Genomic DNA, 22,796 nt, shown 5'->3' with positions numbered 1-22,796 from the left:
TGGTGAGCTTTCATGAGATTTTTATTTTCTTCTTTGGCAACAGCTGTATTCTCCAACTGTTTGTTTTTTTAATCTTTATTGTTGAGAATATTACAAATGTCCCCCTTTTTCCTCCCATTGCCACCTTCACCTAGGTCCCACCCCACCCCACCCCAGGCCTTCACCACCCTACTGTCTGTATTCATACGTCATGCATATCTGTAATAATAAAAGCATAATATGCTAATTAGACTGAACAGCTAAACAGCGGAATGACTGTCTGGACGATCTTCCTGACGAAGCCGCGACTGCGAGGGCCAAGCCCCTTGCACGAATTTCGTGCATAGGGCCTCTAGTATGCATATAAGATCTTTAATTAATCTCTCCTCGCTCCTCTCCCCTTCTCTCTGAGATTCGTTAGTCTGTTCTATGTTTCCATGCCTCTGGTTCTATTTTATTCATCAATTTATTTTGTCCATTAGATTTCTTGTTCATTTGACTTTTAAATTCAGTTGTTGATAGATATGTATATATTGCCATTTTATTATTCCTATTTTTGATTCTCCTCTCCCCGGCCCCCTTCTTCTTCTTCCTCTTCTTAAAGAATACCCCTCAACATTTCATGTAATACTGGTTTGGTGGTGATGAACTCCTTCAGCTTTTTCTTGTCTGTGAAGCTCTTTATCTGACCTTCAATTCTAAATGATAGCTTTGTTGGTTAGAGTAATCTTGCTATTCATCACTTTGAATATTTCTTGCCAGAATTATTCCCTTCCGGCCTGCAAAGTATCTGTTGAGCAATCAGCTGACAGTCGTATGGGCACTCCTTTGAAGGTAACTGACTGCTTTTCTCTGGCTGCTTTAAAGATTCTCTTTTTGTCTTTAATTCTTGGCATTTTAATTATAATGTGTCTTGGTGTGGGTCTCTTTGGGTTCCTCTTGTTTGGGATTCTCTGCCCTTGTAAGTCTATTTCTTTCACCAGGTAGGGAAGTTTTCTGTCATTATTTCTTCAAATAGTTTTTCAATATCTCTCTCTTCTCCTTCTGGCACCCCCATAATGTGAATGTTGGTACACCTGAAGTTGTTCCAGAGGCTCCTTACACTATCTTCATATTTTTGGATTCTTTTTTCCTTTTGCTCTTCTGAGTGGGTGTTTTTTGCTCCCTCATATTCCAAGTTGTTGATTTGATTCTCGGAATCCTCTATTCTCCTGTTGAATCACTGTAAATTATTCTTTATTTCAGTTAGTATATGCTTAATTTCTGACTGGTCCTTTTTTATGTCTTTGACATTCTCACTATGATCCTTGAAAGTCTTACTAAGTCCATTGAAGCTCCCATTAATTCCCTTCAAACTCTCATTAAGATCCTTGAGCAACCTTATAACCATTGCTTTGAACTCTGTATCCAATAGTTTGCTTGCTTTCATTTCTTTTACTTGTGACATGTTTCTTTGTCTCCGTATTTTAGCTGCTTCTCTGTATTTGTTTCTCTATATTAGGTAGAGCCGCTATGTCTCCTGGAATTAGCCTTGTGTAGTAGGTGTCCTGTAGGGCCCAGTGGCTCAGTTTTCCATCACCTGAGCTGGGCACTCTAGGTAGGCCCATGTGAGCATAGTCTTGTAGTTGAGCCTGATTGCTGTTTCCAACTGTTTTTTTAAAAAGTATTTTTAAAATATGTTTTTATTTATTTCAGAGAAGAAGGGAGAGAGAGAGACAGAAACATCAATGATGAGAGAGAATCATCAATAGGCTGTGTCCTGCATGCCACTGGGGATAGAGCTCGGGCCTTGACCAGGAATCAAACCATGACCTCCTGATTCATGGGTCAACACTCAATCACTGAGGTACACTGGCTGGGTTCTCCAACTGTTGTTTGTTTTTAAAATATGTTTTTATTGACTTCACAGAGGGAAAGGGAGAAAGAGAGAGAGATAGAAACATCAAGGATAAGAGAGAATCATCAATCGGCTGCCTCCTGCAGCCCCCCCAACAACCCCCACTGGGGATTGAGCTCGAAATCCAGGCATATGCCCTGACCAGGAATCGAACCAGTGATTTCCTGGTTCTTGGGTGGATGCTCAACCATTGAGCCATACTGGCTGGGCTCTCTAACTGTTTTTTTTTTTTTTTTTTTTAAATATATTTTATTGATTTTTTACAGAGAGGAAGGGAGAGAGATAGATAGTTAGAAACATCGATGGGAGAGAAAAATCGATCAGCTGCCTCCCGCACATCTCCCACTGGGGATGTGCCCGCAACCCAGGTACATGCCCCTGACCGGAATCGAACCTGGGACCTTTCAGTCCGCAGGCCGACGCTCTATCCACTGAGCCAAACCGGTTTCGGCTCTCTAACTGTTTTTATAATGAACTTTATGACTTGTAAAATCCAGAATAAGCCCTAGCTGGTTTGGTTCAGTGGATAGAATGTTGGCCTGTGGATTGAAGGGTCCTAGGTTTGATTTCAGTCAAGGGCACATGCCTGGGTTGTGGGCTTAATCCCCAGTAGAGGGTGTGCAGGAGGCATTCGATCAATGATTCTCTTTTATCATTGATGTTTCTATCTCTCTCTCCCTCTCCCTTCTTCTCTGAAATTATTAAAGACATATTAAAAATAAAAATAGCCTTAACCAGTTTTGCTCAGTGGATAAAGCATCAGCCTTTGGACTGAGGGGTCCCAGGTTCGATTCCAGTCAAGGGCATGTACCTTGGCTGTGGGCACATCCCCAGTAGGGGGTGCGTAGGAGGCAGCTGATCGATGTTTCTCTCTCATTGATGTTTCTAACTCTCTATCCCTCTCCCTTCTTCTCTGTAAGAAATCAATAAAATATATATAAAAAATAAATAAAAATAAGCCCTAGCCAGTTTGGCTCAGTGGAAAGAGCATTGGCCTGAGGACTGAGGGGTCCCAGATTTGATTCCAGCCAAGGGCACATGCCTGGGTTGCAGGCTCAATCCCCAGTGTGGGGCGTGCTGGAGGCAGCCGTTCTCATCGTTGATGTTTCTATCTTTCTCATCTTCTCCCTTCCTCTCTGAAAAAAAAGAAAAAAAGATACACACACACACACACACAAAATAAAAATTAAAAAAAACTGGATAAAATGTATCAATCACAAAACCAATCATAAAAATCGGAAGGGAGTTCAAGAAATCAGGCTTCTGATGGCACAGGGATGAACTGGGTGGTGTGGAAGTCAGTTCCAATTTTCCAGAGGGCAGCTGAGAACCTGACATCATTGGGCTAAAGTGACTTTCTCCATTGGTTCAAATCCACAGCCTCCTGACATACCTGAGTAAAATCACACCCCGTGGCAAGAAAAGTGGGAACACATATGAGAAGAGGACAACACACAGAAAGAAGACTCCTCAAGCACAGGACGGCACGGAGGCACCCACACACTGTCCTGCTGTGTTGTGTAAGACAACCTCAGAACTGGACAGACCTGCAGCGTGAGGCCTGCCTTCTCGCCAGGCAACAGGGCCCCACAGACAGGCTACAGTCTCTCTTACACACTTCCCTCATTCCTGTTACCCGGCTGCCCGTGAAGGCGTTTGAGGTTGTGGCCCTATTATAAACATTCTTTCACCACAGTTCCTTCCCTGTAGGAAATACCTTTGAAAGTGACATGGGAATGTGTTCACACGTTCTCTTATTCTATGGGAATGAGCGCTCACCTCACACCAGGCCTCATGAGGCCCCGAGAAGGAATGTCATTTCTGTCCTCGATAGCCCTCATGGTCAACATGGAACAAAAGAAACAGAGGCGAACACCAGGAGACCTGTGTCCCCATGGGCTGAGAGTGCAGAGAAAACAGTACACCCTGGGTTGGTACTTGTTCCATACTGAGCACGGTCTGGGGCTTTTATACTGAGTAGGTTTGTAGCTGATTCCCTCTAAACTTAACCAAAGTCTACTATATTTCTGGCCTCGCCAGCACTGCTTGGTCCACAGCTAATGGGAAAGGACAACCCTCAGGGTTGATGCACTTACAATGCCATGAAGTTGGGCCACCTTGTTGCACAAGTCAGGACGCCACTTTTGAAGGGCCAGGTAGAAAGGATTTTTCAGGAGATCTTCATCATAAAGAGCCATATGGACTTCAGATGGGGCAAAGCGAGTTTCCTGGGACAAGGGAGGAAAAGGCAGTAAATGACCACCGTCGGATTCATAAAACACATGCAAGTCTGGATCTGGCAATTCCTAAAAATGATCCCTGACTCTAGTACTCTACTCTACACACCTAACACTCCAGCAGGAAATGTCAAAGATAACCCATCAATTCTAGGATGACTTTTTTTCACTGGTTAATTTCAAAGTGTTTGAAATTAAACTCCAAGTCATGGCAAATGTGAAAATGGCTCTTTTTAGAACATCCTACATGACTAAAATATTGACACTTTAGAGATATGCGTGTGTGTTTTTTAAATATATATTTTATTGATTTTTTACAGAGAGAAAGGGAGAGGGATAGAGAGTTAGAAACATCGATGAGAGAGAAACATCAATCAGTTGCCTCCTGCACACCCCCAACCGGGGATGTGCTGCAACCAAGGTACATGCCCTTGACCAGAATTGAACCTGGGACCCTTCAGTCTGCAGGCTGACGCTCTAGCCACTGAGCCAAACCGGTTAGAGCGATATGCATGTTTTAATGAAATATTTTAAGCATACAGAAAAGTAAAAACACAAACTACCACCCAGAATTACCAACTCTTCTCACTTTGCCATATTTGCCTCAGACTTTCTTTTAAGAAAGAGTATATCAGAACAGACTGGAACCCCCACTGTGCCTGTCCTGATCCCATTCTCTCCGCCCCTTCCAGAGGCAACCATGATCCTGGAGTTGTTGTATATCATTCTTGTTTACATTATTCCTTTAACACTTATGCATTCATAAATAAACTAGAATATTATTTTATGTGGCTCAAAATTTACATAAATGGCATCAATATATAAGTATTCTGGAACATATCCTTTTTAATCAATATTACATTTGCAAGTTCTATCCATGCTGATCCACACAGCTCATTCATTCAGATTTCTGTATAGTATTTTTAAATAAACATGACACAATTTATTTATCTAATATCCTATATTTAAGTTGTTTCTACAATTCTATTATTACAAACAATGCTGGAATGAACACTCTGTACCAGAGTATACATCTAGGAATGTTCCAAGGAGGCACTACAGGGCAGATCCACCTGCACCATCACCAGATGCTGGCAAGGCTGCTTTCTACTTCCCTGAAAAGTGTACAAGCACCCTCCTTCCACACATCACATCCTAGCCAACACTTCTTAGTATCATCAGATAACCTGTTTCTGCTAGTGTTTGAGTATAGAATAGTATTTCACTGTTTTTATATTTTAATTTCGCTAATGAAGTTGAACATCATTTTCTTTTGTTCTATAAATTTTTTTTTAAATATATTTTTATTGATTTTTTTTTACAGAGAGGAAGGGAGAGAAATAGAGAGTTAGAAACATCGATGAGATAGAAACATCAATCAGCTGCCTCCTGCACATCTCCCACCGGGGATGTGCCCGCAACCCAGGCACATGCCCCTGACCGGAATCGAACCCGGGACCCTTGAGTCCGCAGGCCGACGCTCCATCCACTGAGCCAAACCGGTTTCGGCTTGTTCTATAAATTATCTTATCATGCCTTTTGCCCATTTTTCCAATGGGTTGTTGGCCTTGTTCTCAGGATTTATAGTTCTTTATATATCTGGATACTACTAAAAAGTGCTGTAAATATCTTCTCTTAATCTGCAGCTTGTCTTTTCATTTTTTCAAATGGGTGTTTTCAGAAATCAAAGTGTTTGATTTTTTTAAAATAAAAACAATTTTTTTTTTTTTTGTTAATCTCACCCAAGGATTTTTTTCATTGATTTTTAGAGAGAGTGGAAGGGAGAGAGACAGAGAGAGAAACATCTATGTGAGAGAGACACATCAATTGGTTGCCTCTTGCACGTGCCCTGACCAGGGCTGGGAATCAAGGTACATGCCCTTGACTAGAATAGAGCCTGGGACCCTTTAGTGTGTGGGCCAATGCTCTATCTACTGAGCCAAAGGCGTCAAAGTGTTTGATTTCTTTCTTTCTTTCTTTTTAATTGGCAGCGGGAAGGGCACCAGGTGTCTGACTGGTGGGGTCAGACCAAACCTGGGTTCAGCAACCTCAGTACTTGGGTTCTGGCTAGAAAAGAATTCAGAGCAAGACCCAAACTGTAAGAGAACATTTATTTGGTAAATTACAGAGGTAGAAGAAGTAGTTTGTAGAAGAAATGGGTTTAGGAAACGAGTTATTGAGATAAAGGAAGGACCCTTGGAGCTTGGGAGTGGGTAAAGTGCCTGGGGGAGGTGGAGGGGCGGGGGACGTGGGGGAGGGAAAGGCACTGGCTTCTCCCTGGAGGGAGAGCACCACCGAAGTATTTGATTTTAATGTAGTTGAACTTGTCAATCTTTGCCTTAACAGTCAGAGTTTTCTGGATTTTAGGGAATCCTATAATCTGGCATGTCTCTTTGCAAAGTGACTTAACCATTCCCCCAATCAGAAAGTGGTGTCTTGCTGTAACAGGTTTGGCTCAGTGGATAGAGCGTCAGCCTGCGGACTCAAGGGCCCCAGGTTCGATTCCGGTAAAGGGCAGGTACCTTGGTTGTGGGCACATCTCCAATAGAGGGTGTGCAGGAGGCAGCTGATTGATGCTTCTCTCTCATCTAACTCTATTCCTCTCCCTTCCTCTCTGTAAAAAATCAATAAAATATATTTAAAGAAAAACAAAACATGATACAGCCTCTTTAAAAAAAAAAAAAAGTGGTGTCTACTTCCTCACCCCTTGAATCTGACTCAGCCCATGAATTGCTTTAACCAACCAACAGACAGAACTGATACTCTGTGATTTCTGAGTGTTGACCTCAACAGGCCTTGCAGAGTCCACTCGCATTCTCTTGGTGCCCTGAGTCTACCATGCTATGAAGAAGACCATGGGATGAAAGACCATCAAAGAAGACAGAAGCCCAGGTGGTCCAGAGAGCACAGCCATCCCACCAGCTGAAGAATCACCTGCCACCCCACGGAACAGTAGGAAGTAATAAACTGTGGCAGTTTTAAGCTACTAAGTTTTGGGTTGATCTGTTAGCAGCAAAGGCTATCGCTGAAACCACATCCTTTCCAACACCCAGGCCATAAAAATAGTCCCAATAATTTCTAAGAATCTTTAAAATATTTTCATTTTTAGGTGGTCTTTATATTTATATGTTATAAATCAGACCTCTAATTTTTTTCCATACGGCAAATTGTCAGTCTGTTTGGGATGCTATGACAGAATATCATAGACTAAGTGGCTTAAACAACAAAAATTTATTTCTCACAGCTTTGGAGGCTAGGAAGTCCAAGATCAAAGTGCCAACAGATTTGGTTCTTGATGAGGGCCCACTTCTTGGATTGTAGACCTTCTCACTGTATTCTCACATGATGGAGAGAGAGAGAGTACTCCTGTCTCTTTCTCTTTTTATAAGGGCATTAATTTCATCATGAAGGCCTTACTCTTATATCCTGACTTAACACTAATTAGACCCCAATGTCCCACCTCCAAATACCATCATATTAAGGATAGGGCTTCAACATATAAATGTGTGTGTGTGTGTGTGTGTGTGTGTGTGTGTTTGTGGACGAATGATATAACAATAAGCAACTGGGTTTTTTAAAAAATGTTTTTATTTTTTTATTTTTAAAGAGAGAGGAAAAGACTGAGAGAAACATCAATGTGAGAGTGTAACAGTGATCGGCTGCCTCCTGCACGCTCCCTACAAGGGATCAAGCGTGCAGTCTGGGCTACCTTTCAGTGCACAGGACAATGCCTAACCAACTGAGCCACACTGGCCAGGGCCCCATTATTGTTTTTTAAATAGTCTATCCCTTTCACATGGCTGATAATGCTACTTTTGCTATACTCCAAGTTCCCATAAATGTTTAGTCTGTTTCTAGGTTCTACTCTGTTTCAATGGTCCAGACCAGTGCTGTCCAACAGATATATGTAGGAAATATAATAACATACACATTATGCATAGTTACATATGTAATTTAAAATTTTCTAGTAGCCACATAAAGGAAAAGGAGAAATTAATTTTAATAATATATTTTATTTATCCTAATATGTTCAAAATATTACATTTTCAACATGTGATCAATATTTTAAAATTAAAGACATATTTTACATTATTTTTTTACTCCTACTATGTCTTCAAAATCTGGTGTGTATTTTACGTTTATAGCACTTCTCAGTTCATACTAGCCACATGTGCTTAATAGCAACATGTGGCTAGTAGCTATTATATTGGACAGAGCAGGGCCACATTATGTTATGAATACAGCTTCACAATCTGCCTTTATATCTCATAGAGAAAGGCGTCTCTTCTTGTTCTCCAAAACTGTCTGGTTATTCCCAATTCTTTGCAATGTCACACGAATTAGAATCAGCTTATCAATTCTATGAAAAATCCTGTTGGGATTTTTATTGAAACTACTGAATTTGCCGAAACTGGTTTGGCTCAGTGGATAGAACGTCGGCCTGCGGACTGAAAGGTCCCAGGTTCGATTCCGGTCAAGGGCATGTACCTTGGTTGCGGGCACATCCCCAGTAGGGAGTGTGCAGGAGGCAGCTGATTGATGTGTTTCTAACTCTCTATCTCTCTCCCTTTCTCTCTGTAAAAAAATCAATAAAATATATATTAAAAAAAAAAGAAACTACTGAATTTGCAGACAAGAGAGTCAACATCTTTATAGTAATCTTATTATCCATGAACATGGTATGGTATGTCTTTCCATGTACATCTTCTTCTATGTCATACAATTAACTTTTCTCTGTAAAGACCATATATAGCCCAGCCGGTGTGGCTTGGTGGTTGAGCATCGACTTATGAACCAAGAGGTAAGAGTTAGATTCCCGGTCAGGGCACATGCGCAGATTACATGCTTGATCCTCAGTAGGGGGCATGCAGGAGGCAGCCGATCAATGATTCCCTCTCATCATTGATGTTTCTCTCTCTCTCCCTTCCCCTTCCTCTCTGAAATCTATAAAAATATTATAAAAATATAATATATAACTTTTATTAGATGTTATTTATATATTCTGTATAAATCTGTTCCTTTTATGAATGGGATCTCCATTGCCCCTGGTTTGCGGTTTTCACTGAGCTCTCAGAGAGGAATATGAAAAATGGGCACAGAAAAGGAGTTAGAGTTCTAGCCATGTCACGTACCTCTCGAGTCTCCATCTCACTCTGTGCAATGGAGAATACAAATATCTTTCTTACAGGATTTCCATTTACATCTCTCCCTCATCACTTTTGCCATACTGCATACCAATGTACCACCACTTACTGCTAGCCCACATGGTCCCTTTGTGAGAATTAAAAAGGGGTACCAGGGCACATGGCTTGATAAACAGCTAATAGGCTACCTCTCAGCCCGTTTCCCACAGTGCCCCTCTCCCGAGCAAGGCACCTTTGCAATAAATAACCTGCACATTGTACACAACAGCTCTATTGTTAATGTTTGATATTTTCCTGTAAAAACCTACTCCCTTTAAAAATTTTATTTAATTAAAATTTATTTTGAAAAGAATATTTATTATACTTAAATGAAAAAAGCCAGTATCAAATCCCATAAAAAGAAGATAATCTTCAAACTAAAAGTTGTAAGAACAATTCACACTATTTAAAACCTTGCTAGATACTATTGCCTGCCAAAGGTTCTGAGCTTGAGCCTGTGGCCTCTTCATTAAAAAGAAAAAAATTAGCCCTAGCCGGTTTGGTTCAGTGGATAGAGCGTCGGCCTGTGGACTGAAGGGTCTCAGGTTCAATCCCGGTCAAGGGCGCATACCTCAGTTGCAGGCTTGATCTGGGGCATGTTTGGGGGGCAACCAACCAATCGATGTGTCTCTCTCACATAGATGTTTCTCTCTGTCTCTCCCCCTTCCTTCTACTCTCCCTAAAACTCAATGAAAAAATATCCTTGGGTGAGGATTAACAAAACAAACAAAAAAAAAAAGAAAGAAAAGAAAGAAAACTAGCAACTATTAAGGAGCATTAAGTAAACTTATCCTTGATATAATCAGATGAATGAAATATGAGTGGAAACTAAATTTCTTACTATGTAACAATATTCCAATATGTTTCCTTGGGAAAACACCAAAACAGTATGCATAAGTATATTATGAACTCTCTCCCTTATAGTTAATGATAAAAACAGCCACCATTTGAGAACATCCTTGGTCCAGGCACTGTGGTAACTTCTAAATATCCTCATCCCATTTTAATGTTCCTGACAACTATGGGTAACTAATAATAACTAATACAATAAACATAGGTATCACTAGCCCCATGGCACAGATGAAGAAACTGAGGCTCAGTTGGCTAATTTGAGATTACACACAGATGTCAAAATTTATTCTAACCCCTTTAACCATACAACCATCATGTAAAATAAATATGCGTGGATTAGGGGTTACTAGTATTTCATGAAGCATGGATGCAAGGATTCCACACTTCATTTTCCCCAAAGGAAAAGTCCCCCTGACAGACAGCTACACAAGCCCCACATGGAATCTCCTCAGTCTGGTCCGGCCAGAGCTGTTCTGGCTGCAGCTCCTGGGGGCTGCCTGCAGGAGGCCCTGCAAATCCGTTTACGGAGAAGAGCCTAGCGTGAAAACAGTAACATATAATCCCTTCCTAGATCACAGAGACAGCTCTGCAACAATTTAGGCATTTGATTTGTTGAATTAAATTAGTACAAGCCCAGATAATGCTTTCATGAGTCCTTACCAGAAGAACTGAACAATGTAATTTTGCTGGGACAGAGTCACAAGAAAACAAAATTCTTCCAGGTTACTGACACAGTTGGTTCTACATGGCAGAGTGCAAAAGTAAAGATGCTTTGGACAAAAACCTCACGAAAAACAAGATATGATATGGCCAGACTAAATCTGCGAAGGGATACGCCTGCTCTTCCGGCAAGATGCTGGCAGAACACCAACACCTCCGCCCCCAAGATGAAGGTGACAAGGGCTAGCTTTGACGGAGAAACTGATAACCTAGCTGGGAGGCAAAGAATGTGCACCAGAAGAGTAAAACAAACCCCGAACAGTGCTGGGAAAAGTGAGGACCAGATAGAGACAGGAACAGCAGGGAGGAAGTTGGGGGCAAGAAGTAGGGGCACGAAAAAGTTCGTGTGGGTGCAGAAAACCTGAGTAAAGCCCTAGCTGGTTTGGCTCAGTGGACAGAGCTTGGGCCTGCAGACTGAAGGGTCCCAGGTTCAATTCTAGTGAAGGGCACCTACCTAGTTGTAGGCTCAATCCCTGGCCCTGGTCAGGGCATGTGCGGGAGGCAACCAATCAATGTGTCTCATATCAATGTTTTTCTCTCTCTCTTGCCCCCTCCCTTCCACTTTCTAAAAACATCAATGGAAAAATATCCTTGGGTGAGGACTAACAAACAAACAAATAAAAAAGAAACCTGAGTAAACTTTTTTTGACTTGATGAGAAGACGAGTCTATAGAAATAATAATAATTCAAACAGAGCAGGTAAGAGAGCAAGGTAAGAGAAGGCCCCTAAATGCCACATCAAAACATTCAGTTTAAATGCATGAACTGTGTAAACACATAAGACTCCTAGCAAGTATTGCTGGTGAATGGGATGGAGTTTACTGTTTTTCAGTCCTAAATCATTTGCTTTCTCTTGGACATGGTCCTCCTGGTTGTCAACAACTGAACCCTCTGTCTAGGAGTAGAGATTCAAAGAGCTCTGTCTAGCACTGTTCTCAACCTTTCTGTCCCAGGGTTAAAAATATGTAATAAATAATATACAACCTGGTGCTTAATGCCAGAGTTGAATTCTTACATAGGGGTAAGTGCTTAAAAATAATATTTAATATCCTGACAAGTTTACTTGCAAGAATTAGTTTTATATTTTAAAATATCAAGCAAAGTAAAAATGCCTTGGACAAAAGCCTCATGAAAAACAAGATATGATATAGTCAGACTAATTTTTCCTTATAAAACTAAAAAGGTGAGTGAGTCCTCTTATAAAACTTTTAAAAAAACTGCACCCCTGCCCTGACTGGTGTGGTGGTTGAGTGTTGTCCCATGCACCAAAAGGTCACTGGTTCAATTCCTGGTCAGGGCACATGCCCAGGTTTTGGGCTCCATCCTGGTAGGGGGCATGCAGGAGGCAGCCGACTGATGTTCCAATCTCACACTGATTTTTCTTTTTCTCTCCCTTTCCCTTCTTCTCTTTATAAAAAAATCAGTAAAAATATTTTTTTTAAAAATTGCATCCCTGCCTAAACTCAAATAATGGGATCATTTATAGAAAATCTAGTAAAGTTTGAGATCAAATATCCCTGAACAGAGTTATCTAAAGTTACTCTGTGATCAGGACAGCCAGGCAAGGCCTCAAACCAGTACCAGGTATTTCAGGAGGCAGTGTGCACACTTGTGGTTTTGTGGTCTTCAACCGTCCTGCCAGCCTGGAGGACTCTGGCTGGCCAGGGACAGCTGGTGACAGTGTGCAGCCTGGCTCAGCAGAATCCAGCGTAAGAGAGTCTGCACCTCCAGAGATGCATTCCCTGCTAAAATCTCACTGCTGTGGCTCTTCCTACCCTTCCAGGGACCTGACCAAAGACCCTGAACAGGCATATTTTCCAACTGATGAGCAATATTCTCCAGTTGGAGGAAAAGGCAAAAAGGAAAAACTTTCTACTCATCTATTTTAATATCAAATGGAAGCAATTTGATGATATAATATACGGTGTTATGGTCACTTGTGTCCTTCTGGCCTATAATGTTTATGGATCTCATACATATTTTTCTCAAAACTCCCCTTTGAAGCACCCAGCCTGCACCTGGCTTACTTAGCTCACTGTAGGCATGTTAACTGTTCTCCCACTTGAACAAAATAATAGTGGGGTGTTAGAGGAAGCTTAAGCTCCCAGGGAGGGATCATCTCTCACTGGAGCTGGAAATCCACTGCCCATATCCAGGGGAGGGGGAAGGGCTGGCCCTAGGCAGCCATTGGCTAAAAAACAGAAACAAACCGTTTCCTTAGAGCTGGCTAAACACAGTGACAGCTGGACTGTGGAGGGTCACAGAGGGAGAGAAGTCCTTATGGTTGGAAAGGGGTGTGACCATCAAGGGAGCAGGAAAGGTTGGAGGAGCACAACCGCTCCACAGAATGCCACTCCATCACCCTGCTCCTGGAGTTGCAGGTGCAGTCACCTCCCTGCATAATCCACCTCCCTGCCAGTATCTTGGGCAGAAAGGCAGGAGCTCCAAGGGCAAGCATTTCTCAGTGTGTCTCAGATGTGGAAGCAACCTCAGGACCAACCAGGTCTGGATTCTTCAGGTGTAAATCTTTTCTAGGTCTGGTATCTATCATCACATGGTCGCATTCCTCTGCTCCTCTAGGAGAACAGGAAGTTACTGAACACCAACCTAATCCTGGCAGTTCATAAACAGAGGGAAAGCCTGGACAGACACACCAACAGGCACAGACAACGTGAATAACAAAGAACCAGCAACTGCCCTCATGAGGGCAACACAATCCAAGGAGCCACAATCAAGACCTGAGGGCAGGCCCTATGCAGATACTACAGCTCACTCCCCCAGAAACACTGCCCTACAGGATTATTTCAGGTGACAAGCCAGTGTCTACCCAACTTCACAGCCCCAACTGCTTTCTTGCCACAGGGCCAGTCAGAAGTATCTGTTCTGGCTCTCATACTGCACTTTCACCTTGGAGGCCTACAGGCTCTGCCTGCTGATGTCACTCAAACTTGCTCACAGCAAAGACCACAAGTGATCTTTCCAACACAGGTCTGTGCAGGATTCCCAATGACTTCCTCTCCACTCCCTACTAGATGAACTCTTAACTCTTCTGGTTGGCATGAAGGGCCTCTTACATCTGATCTCCCACTCATCTCTGCAGCCTCGTCTCCTTCTGCTGTCTCCACAACCCCCCAAAGACATGGGTTCTCCCTCCTTCTACCATTTTGTCCTGAAAACTGCCCTTCCTCTGTCAAGGCATCCATTTGGCAGGTGGGTGGCTGAGACCCTCCTCCGCAAAGAATGGCCAAGGCCGAGAGAACCTGAGCCCTCACCACAAATGGCCACTGAATCAATGAACTAAAGGACAGTCTGCTGAGTGAGAGCAAGCCCTGAGGCCCAGCCCTCTGGACCCTCCGAAGTGCCTCAACACCAGGACCAGAGAGGTGACCTAGAAACGCTAATATCCCCTGCTCTTCTCTAACGCTAGTGCGACTGTGTGCTACCCCTCGTTTCTTAAACGTTCAAAATTCTCAATTAAGACTTGACACCTGCTCCGGTGACCCAGCAAGGGCCCCAAGTGCCCAGGTCCCCGGCATCTCGAGGGGCATCCAGAGGGGCACGGCCTAGCACTAGAACCTGTAGGCTGTCCATTTCTAACGAAAAGAACTGAGCAGACCCAGTGTCCGGAATATCTCTTGGTGCTGAAGAATTTTCCTGGAGTAATCTTTACCTAGCAGGTGGAGGAGACCCTGCTCCGCGAGAGGCAGGTAGGCTGGGGCTCCCTCTTCCCTGCCCCGCGCCCTCATCACCCGCTACCCGGGGACCCCAAGAGTCTGGCCCGTGGCCCTGGACAGCCACTCACAGCCTTCTCTCCACCTTCCCGGCCCAGGCCGCCCGCAAACCCAGGAGGCCATTCATCCCAGGAGCTACGGTCCCGCCCACTGCCCGCAACTCTGAACTCCGGAGACCCCGGACTCGCAGGCCCATCCCAGCGCCGCGGGGGTCAGAGGACGCATTCTTCCCCAGCCACCCCACCCCACCCCACCCCGGAAAGGAGAGGTAGAACAGGTCCGGCGGCAGACGGGACCGGAAGAGCGCGCGGGCAGGGCGGGCCATCGGCGAGGGGTCGGGGCCTCGGGAGTCGCCCGGGAGCCACCTTCCGTGCCAGGGGCGCCGTGGGGCGCTGGCGGCGGAAAGAGTAGTTTCCAGCTCCGGCCTCCTCCGGCCTCCGGGCCCCGAGCGCAGTCGTCCCGAGGGGAGGGAAGCACGGGAGCAGACAGGAGAGAGGACACTTACTGAAAAGGCTACATAGTTTCACTCCCTGCCCTTCCCGGAGCAGCGGCGACACCACCCGGCCCCTGGGATCCGGCCTCAGGTACCACCACCCCAGCGCGCGGCCCCACGCCACTGCCCACCCTCTTACTCCACCGCTGGGCGGAGCCGCGTCCGGGTCAGCCCAATGAGCGGCCACCCTGATCCTGAGTGACGTGCGCGCAGAGCAATCATTAAGTCCGCCCGGCCGGGGGGAGGTTCAGGCGGCGCACTGCGCTTCCTCCTCAGGCCAGCTAGCCCCGAGCTGCCCACTGCGCGTGCCCAGAACGGGAGAGGGCGGGGTCGCGAGCAACTCTGTCACGCGAAGGGGTCCAAGCTTGGTCTCTGGAAAGCGGGCTGGATTGAGATTGGGGACCCAGGAGCCAAACCGCTTCATGTGTCGCCCTTTACTGCTAGCTTTGGAGGACAGAGGTGCCCAGGCCTATGAAGTACACCACTCCCGTCGCTGGCAGGGGCTGGGAGTCTAGGCCCCTCACTTGCATGGATGTAGAGTGACTCAGCCCCCCGCCCCCCCCCTTTTTTTTACTTGGGCCTCAGTTTTCCCCATCCGTTAAATAGAGGGTTAGATATGCGAAGCGCTATTATTCCAGAACTGCAATGGGGTGAGGAGGAGGGCGAGACAGGGGACCTACACGTGACCTCCCCGCGCGGGGCCCCGCCTATCCCTTGTCCAGGGGATGGAAGCATCCCGCGAGGACGGGCGGGGTGGGTGGATCCTAAGAAACACGACCCAGCCATCCTTGGCAGCGGCTAAGGCGGAGCGCGCAGCCCGCGGGTTAGTCCTAGAGACGGTACCAGAGGAGGATGGGGACCGCAACCCGGGCTTCGCAGGGGGCCACCGTGGAGGCCAGGGCAGTACAGAGACTCAGCGTGTGACTTGAGCGTACCTGGGAGGATGGACGAGGGGACCGGAGGCAGCTAACGCACCCGGCGCACGTCGCGAGTCCCTAGCTGGCTCCGTCCACAGCACTGCAGCGCGGAGCTGGTGGGGCGATGAGGAGGGTGCCAGCGGTCCGACCCGGGGCCGCAGTGGGGATTGGCCGTGTTTGGCCGTGCTGAGGGCCTGAGGCCGAGAGGAGCGCAGCGGTCAGGCTGTGCCGGAGCGCACCGCCATGGCGAGGGAGGAGTGCAAGGCGCTGCTGGACGCGCTCAACAAGGCGACCGCATGCTACCACCACCTGGTGCTTACTATCGGAGGCTCGGCGGACTCGCAGAACCTTCGTGAGGAGCTGCAGAAGACGCGCCAGAAGGCGCAGGAGCTGGCGGTGGCTACTGGTGCTCCGCTGACGACCGCGCTGCGAGACAAGGGCATGGGCGCCGAGGAACGCGCCGAGTTCGAGCGCCTCTGGGTAGCCTTCTCCGGCTGCCTGGACCTGCTGGAAGCGGACATGCGGCGCGCGCTGGCGCTGGGCACCGCGTTCCCTCTGCACGCGCCGCGACGGCCGCTGGTGCGCACGGGTGTGGCGGGCGGTGCGGCAGGCGTCGCGGCACGCGCCCTGAGCGTCCGCACCCTGCGGCACGAGGCAGAGCGCAACTTCGACGCAGATGATCTGCGCGAGCTGGAGCGGGAGATCCTTCAGGTGGGCAAGATGATCCACGACCTGGAGATGAAGGTCAACGTGCCCCGCTGGACGGTGCAAGCCAGGCAGGCGGCGGGCGCCGAACTCCTGTTCAGTGCTGGAGCCTCCTCGGCGGGCTTTGTGTCCGTAGAAGAGCGCACAGGGCCCTGCGACCCGAGCAAGGCCCTGGCTGCCACTGTTTTCAGCGCCGTGCTGCTGGCGGCTGTGGCCCTGGCTGTGTGCGTGGCAAAGCTGAGCTGACCGACACCTGATAGCCTGCCGCTCAGCTCCTTCCTGACTGCCACCTCTCCTTCCCCAGGGACGCCCCTCTCCCGGAATGACCCTTACCGCTAGGACTCGGGATGGGAGTGAAATCTGGCATGTTTAAGGGGAGCAATTCTAAAACCCCGTGTGTGTAGGTGTACACGCGTATTTCAAGCACACAGCTACCAGCAGAACGTGGTTTCCTCCTGCTGGCCAGGGAGGAGTTAATTTGTGCAGGTTGCCAGGGCATTACCGCTAATGTTTGCAGGAGCTTTATCCTCTATTAATAGAAAACGGTCCGCAGTGACCCCAGATTCCTCTGAGTTAATGGGTTACCGCGTGTGCTGCTGGGGCGTGTTTGCACTGAGTCCGAGCTTGGTGCCACCATCCCTACTGGAGACTCCCACTCTACATGGGGCAGTTTGATGAAGGCGGTGATGAAATGAAGTGTGGAGAGGGGGCTGTTTTGCTGGAGGGGGGTTGTTTCTTCCTGGACAAGAGGCAAATTGCAACAGGATATAAGCAGGGTTTCTATTATTATTATTATTATTATTACTACCTTAATCCTTTGGGGCCTAAGTTTAGGAGAGGAAAAATAGACATTCATGCAAAGTGCTTTCTGGATGGCTCACGATTGTGCTTCTTGGCAGAATCACCAAAAGCAGCTAGAAGGGGTTTGGGGTTGTGGCCTCACTGCAGGGTCTGACTCTGCTTAAGAAACCAGAGAAGGGCCACAGAACCTTCCTTCATGGGGTTGGACCCACTGCGCACACTGCCTATTTAAAAGGGCTCTCCCTCGCCTGCCTGGGAGGGGTGCAAACTTTGGAACTTTCTCCTTCCCTTTGGCTTATTTTTGTTCCAGAACTAGACCAGAGTTTTTTATCCTCCTTTTCAGGGAGGGCTGGGGAATCCTCTTTGGAGCCCTTAATCCTGTCTATCCCTTGGAATTTGCTTGCTAGCCAGTAGGAGAGCTGGTTTTGGAAGGAGCTGCACAGCTCTCTGACCCCAACACTGCCCCCTGAGGGGGTATAGTAGCATCACTGGCGCGCAGAGAATGTAATAGTTTTAACTTGGAATTTAATGTGTTTTAAAAATAACAATCATTTTAAAGAAAAATCACTTTGTGTACTATCAAAGCTGTTTGGTTTTTTCTAAAGGACATTTGGCCACGAATTTATACGTGCCAATGAGTCAAACATAGTTTTTACTTATATACTTTGGTTACTAAATATATATTTGCATTTATTTTTAAAATTGATCTTGAAGGCAGGAGGTCATAACAAAAACTACTAGAACCACAAGTGTAGGTGACTGGAGTTAAGCAGCCCTTACTTCTCTTGGTAAATAAATAAGGAAATGTAGAAAACACCCTGGGTCTGAGGCTGGAATTTGCCTGAGCTGGGCTGCCACCTCCTACCTGTGTTACCAAAAGAACATCTGTTGAGAAAAAAAGATGCATTTACTCCATAAAGGTAATAATTTGGCATAAAATTCATAGGCATTGATTTGGCTCAAAACTGAGAAGGATTTTTTTTTTCCTTTTTTACCTCCATAGTGACAAAAGGGACCAAGAGGAGGGAATTGGCAGGTTTTCACAAGGGCAACTTGGGAGGGCCAATGGCAGAGGCGAATAGCAGCAGGAGTGCTGTTTGGGCACCCAGTCCTAACTGAGGACAGTCCTCCCAGCCCACTCCCACTCCTCCTCAGCACACAGGTTCCAGTAACTTAGAATATGAGATGTTTGCATAGCAGTTTTAAACGACTCAGAGGGTCTTAAGCCGAATTAAAGTTTTATGACAATAACTAATTAAAAGAAACTTCTGCCTCATCCAGTCTGCGTGAGTCTGAATAGCAGCCAACATAAAATTATTTTGCATCTGACAGCCCAGGGTACTTTCAGAGATGACACAGTTTTCTAACTCCTTTCTTCCTCTTCCCATATACAACACAACATGGAATCTCTGTCACTTTCCCCGAAGTCTTATCTCAGGCAAGAGGAGGCTGGGCATTTTGTGACCCAGTGTTGGAAAATATCCCTAAAAACCGAGCCCCAAGTAGATTTTTCCTTCTCTAAGACTGTGATTCTTTGTTCTTTTTTTAAAGAATAGTTTTATTTTAAAAAAAAGAATAGTTTTATTGATTTTTTGAAAGAGAGGAAAGGAGAGGGAGAAAGAAACAGTACACTCCCTACTGGGGATCAAACCAGCAACCTCCTGGTGTGCAGGACAACCCATTGAGCACACTGGCCAGCGTCTGACTATGTTCTTATCAAGATGTTCTGTTCATGAAAAACAAATTGTTCAGCAGAACCTGTTTTTAAAAAAACTTCAGAAGTTGTGTAATCCATAGAGAGCAATTGGTTGTCACTCTCTCCACCCACTTGGCAGATCCTTGGGTCTTCACTTATATGTACAATCAGGTGTGTACCTGATTCTGAGAGCCCTCTGCTCACTGGAATTTGTGAGAAAGTGTTGCAAAATTAGGCCGAATTACAATAAACATATTTTTGCTGTAGACTTGTTAGCTTAAACAACACTCTTGAGTTTGAAAATGTTAAACATTAGGAATATTTGGCATTATTTGTAGTTATAACATTGCCTAATAGAACTTTTGCTCGATGATTCAAGCACAATCACTTGCTGCTTGAGCAATAGGCTACTCTTTCTCTCTGCTCTCATTTCTATATATATTTCAAGAAATTGCTTTCTTGTAGAAGCCTGATTTAACTTAGATGTTTGATATGTTAATAATTCTCTAAAAAACTCTTGGTATGATTTTTATACCAGGATACAAGTGATAGAAAAGAAAACAAATTCAACATGTCTAATATAGGGTATAATGAAGCAGTCAATGTTAAGGTCTATGTGAGAGAACATCTAATTTCCCAAATTAAAAGTACAAGCTAAAGGATAGAGTTTTACTTCCAAAGTAAAGTGCTATTGTTAAGTAAAATCTCTTGTGAAGTTAAGTACTTGTAAAGAAGAAACATCCCTGGCTTATCCTTTGGGAAAACAGCACTGCTTTTTGTGATACTAAAAAGACAAAAACTTGATATGTCAAGGCACTTATCATGGGAACTTTGAACTATTGCTATTATTTTTTAAAAAGCACCAACTAATAATGTTTGTGGGAGAAAAATGCCTGCTGGCAAATTATTTTTTTTATGTGCTCTAAAAACTTATACTTTTAAAATGCCAGAAGGGAAAATATTTTTGGTGACTAAAAGTAGAGCATAAACTTTATGATTTACCTAAAGTTTACAGTAAGCTACATATGAGATGCGTGATGTCGAATGACTAAAAAGTACTCTGGTTGAAGAGAGAAAGAGTTCTGGTTTGCATGAGGACCCTGACAATGCTGCATTTTCCTTTTCAATGTGCACATTGATATGTTTTTAGTTATTTGGTTGCTTTTCAGAATGTAGTTCTCTGCTCTTTATTGAGTGCTTGTTAAGGGTGTGAGCCCCAGAGTGTGAGTCTGCGTGTCAGTCTGAGAAATAAAGTGACTAGGACTGGTCTCTATGTTCTTTGAGGGCATGCCGCCTCCGGCAAGGCCTGACCAGCTGCAATTGGCAGGGACTCTGCCTCTCTCCAAGTACCTCAGACACGTCACTGACCTCCCTGTGCCTCACGTCCCTCGTTTAGGAAATGGGTGTGTGTGGGGGGTCCTCACTAACTCAAAGGTCCCTTCCAGAGCTTAAAACATTTAATGGAATGCAGTTAAACAAGAAAGGGTTATTTTGATTGTTTGGTGTGTTTTGGTGCATATTGAAATAGAAACTTACAGTTTGGTGGTTACTGTCTAAAATTAGTCTGTGGGTAAGATTCCGTATGATTTTTAAAAATCAGAATCAACTAAGCTTACTGTGATTTTAGTCCATATCAGAACTAGTGGGTGGACTTAAAAAGCAAATTAGTGTCTGCTACTTAAATTAGATTAGGAATTTAAATTCAGACCCTAACTGTAAGTCCAAGAAAGCCCAGTATTTATTAAATAGTTTGTTGTACCCAGCAGTTGGACCACCTAAACTGATTCTGGGAAATTACAGATGCGAAAACCTGTCATTTGTCATGGAGACTGGGAGAATCCTATTCTGTAAGTAACCTGGTGCCCTCAGAACTATAACTACATTGGCTGCCTGATGTCGGGGAATGTGAGCACAGCATGTATGTGGCATTGATAGGAGCAGGGAGGAAATGGTGGGCACTAACAATGTTCATAGATATTAGAAATCATTTCTGTTGTCTTCATCAAAGAAGGTACACTCTGGCCTGGTAACTGACCCTCTGGGAGTTTGGAATGCTGTCCGTTCTCTGATTCTGGGAACAGGCTAAGCTGTTTGACATCATAAAAGGATTAACTACCTTGTTAGCAGACTTCAGGATTCTGGGATGGGACACACTGACCACATACTCCACAGCCCTTATCCTGCTATACGTAGTTTTTCTTCCCTATTCCTATATAATCAGCCAACTGGCAGAAGATGTTAGAGTAGCTTTTTTTTTAAAAGTTTTTATTGATTTGAGAGAGAGAGGAAGGGAGAGGGAGAGATAGAAACATCTATGAGAGAGAGAAACATCCATCTACTAGGGGGCATCCTGTACGCCCCCTTCTGGGGATTGAGCCCATAAGCCCTGGGCATGTGCCCTGACAGGGAATTGATCTGGTGACCTTTTGGTTCATGGGTTGATGCTCAACCACTGAGCCACATCAGCCAGGCAGAGTAGTTTTTTTAAAGATGCTACATCTGCTGCTCCTATTGCCGACAATTCGAATAAACACAAGATTCAACCAGGTCTCTACTCATTGACTTAGTGGCGACAGGCAGCAATGGACCTGTTATGTCTGGTATCAGCATCAGATCCAAGGTGGAAGAAAAAGCTTTGTGTCTTTTAACTAAAATGTTTATTAATAACTAAAAATTAAAGATAACATGCAGTATTTATAACTTAGTCGGAAAAGGCACCCTCAAATGATTTGGCTGTCAACTATTGTGATTTAAAAAAAAAATTCCCAATCTTCTTCATGCATGTTTAAGTGAATGTCCTGGTCAACGTATTTACCCTTCACAGATTTCATTACATAAAGAGATGTTCAGAAACACCCCAGGATTAGAAATCTCCAAGTGCTGTTCTACAATATGATTATACTCATCTTTTAATGCAGCCTGGAATCCAGGAAGAAAAGTAGGTCTCCGCATGAAGGATCTTTGGCTGTGGTCAACAAAGATGAAAGTCACATTTAAATATTGTTTCCTTGGCTCTTAGGAACAGACCAAAGGAGCAGGGACTGACCACATGCTGCAGCCCTGTGTTCATGAGGAATAAATGGATTTCTGGAGAAGCATTCTTCTCTTTCATTTACTTTTTTTCATCTCATTCCACGGAGGAATCTGAGTGTTTTTATTGTAGTACTATGAGATCTTGGGCATCCTTGTTCTTTGGTATGTAAGTTTAGAACTGTATAAACTTGAGGCTCATATGACAAATGTAAATAAGCCAAATGAGGGCTCCTGTTGGCAAAATGATTTTGAAGAGTCCTTTTAATATGTTATTGCCACAAGGCAAAGTTGAGTGTCTCCTGCTTGTATGTATGTATGTGTTAGGCATATAGAGAAGATCTACAGGGAAATGCACAGAAATGAAAATATTAAGGTGGTGGGATTATGAATGATGTTTTTTCAGTATTTTTAATTTAGTGTTGTTATATTGTTTTTACAATAAAAATTTGAATGCTCTTATCACCTGGAAAATGTTATTAAAATATATATTTTTTACAGTTAGAGTCTTAATTATAATTAGAAACCATTTTAGAACCTTCCTCCCTAAAACAA

General features: G+C 44.7%; 2 protein-coding genes across 2 annotated transcripts in view; one reads left to right on the top strand and one right to left on the bottom strand.

Annotated features, from left to right (window-relative positions):
- ANKRD27 (ankyrin repeat domain 27) overlaps positions 1-15,213 on the bottom strand; it is a 67,952-nt gene extending 52,739 nt beyond the window's left edge. Inside the window, 2 exon segments of the mRNA XM_070398248.1 lie at positions 3,973-4,104; positions 15,105-15,213. Of these exon segments, the coding sequence (XP_070254349.1) occupies positions 3,973-4,074 (102 nt within the window). The 5' untranslated portion in view covers positions 4,075-4,104; positions 15,105-15,213.
- A 722-nt stretch (positions 15,214-15,935) lies between these two features.
- On the top strand, positions 15,936-18,079 carry RGS9BP (regulator of G protein signaling 9 binding protein). The gene has a single exon (XM_070398380.1). The coding sequence runs from the start codon at positions 16,253-16,255 to the stop codon at positions 16,958-16,960; it is 708 nt and encodes a 235-aa protein (XP_070254481.1). The 5' UTR covers positions 15,936-16,252; the 3' UTR covers positions 16,961-18,079.
- The last annotated feature ends 4,717 nt before the right edge of the window (positions 18,080-22,796 follow it).

This window comes from Myotis yumanensis, unplaced genomic scaffold (assembly GCF_028538775.1).
Source record: "Myotis yumanensis isolate MYYU_CA2020_CCGP unplaced genomic scaffold, mMyoYum1.0.hap1 SCAF_18, whole genome shotgun sequence".
NCBI classification, from domain to species: Eukaryota; Metazoa; Chordata; class Mammalia; order Chiroptera; family Vespertilionidae; genus Myotis; species Myotis yumanensis.
This window is presented reverse-complemented; position numbering and strand designations above follow the sequence as displayed.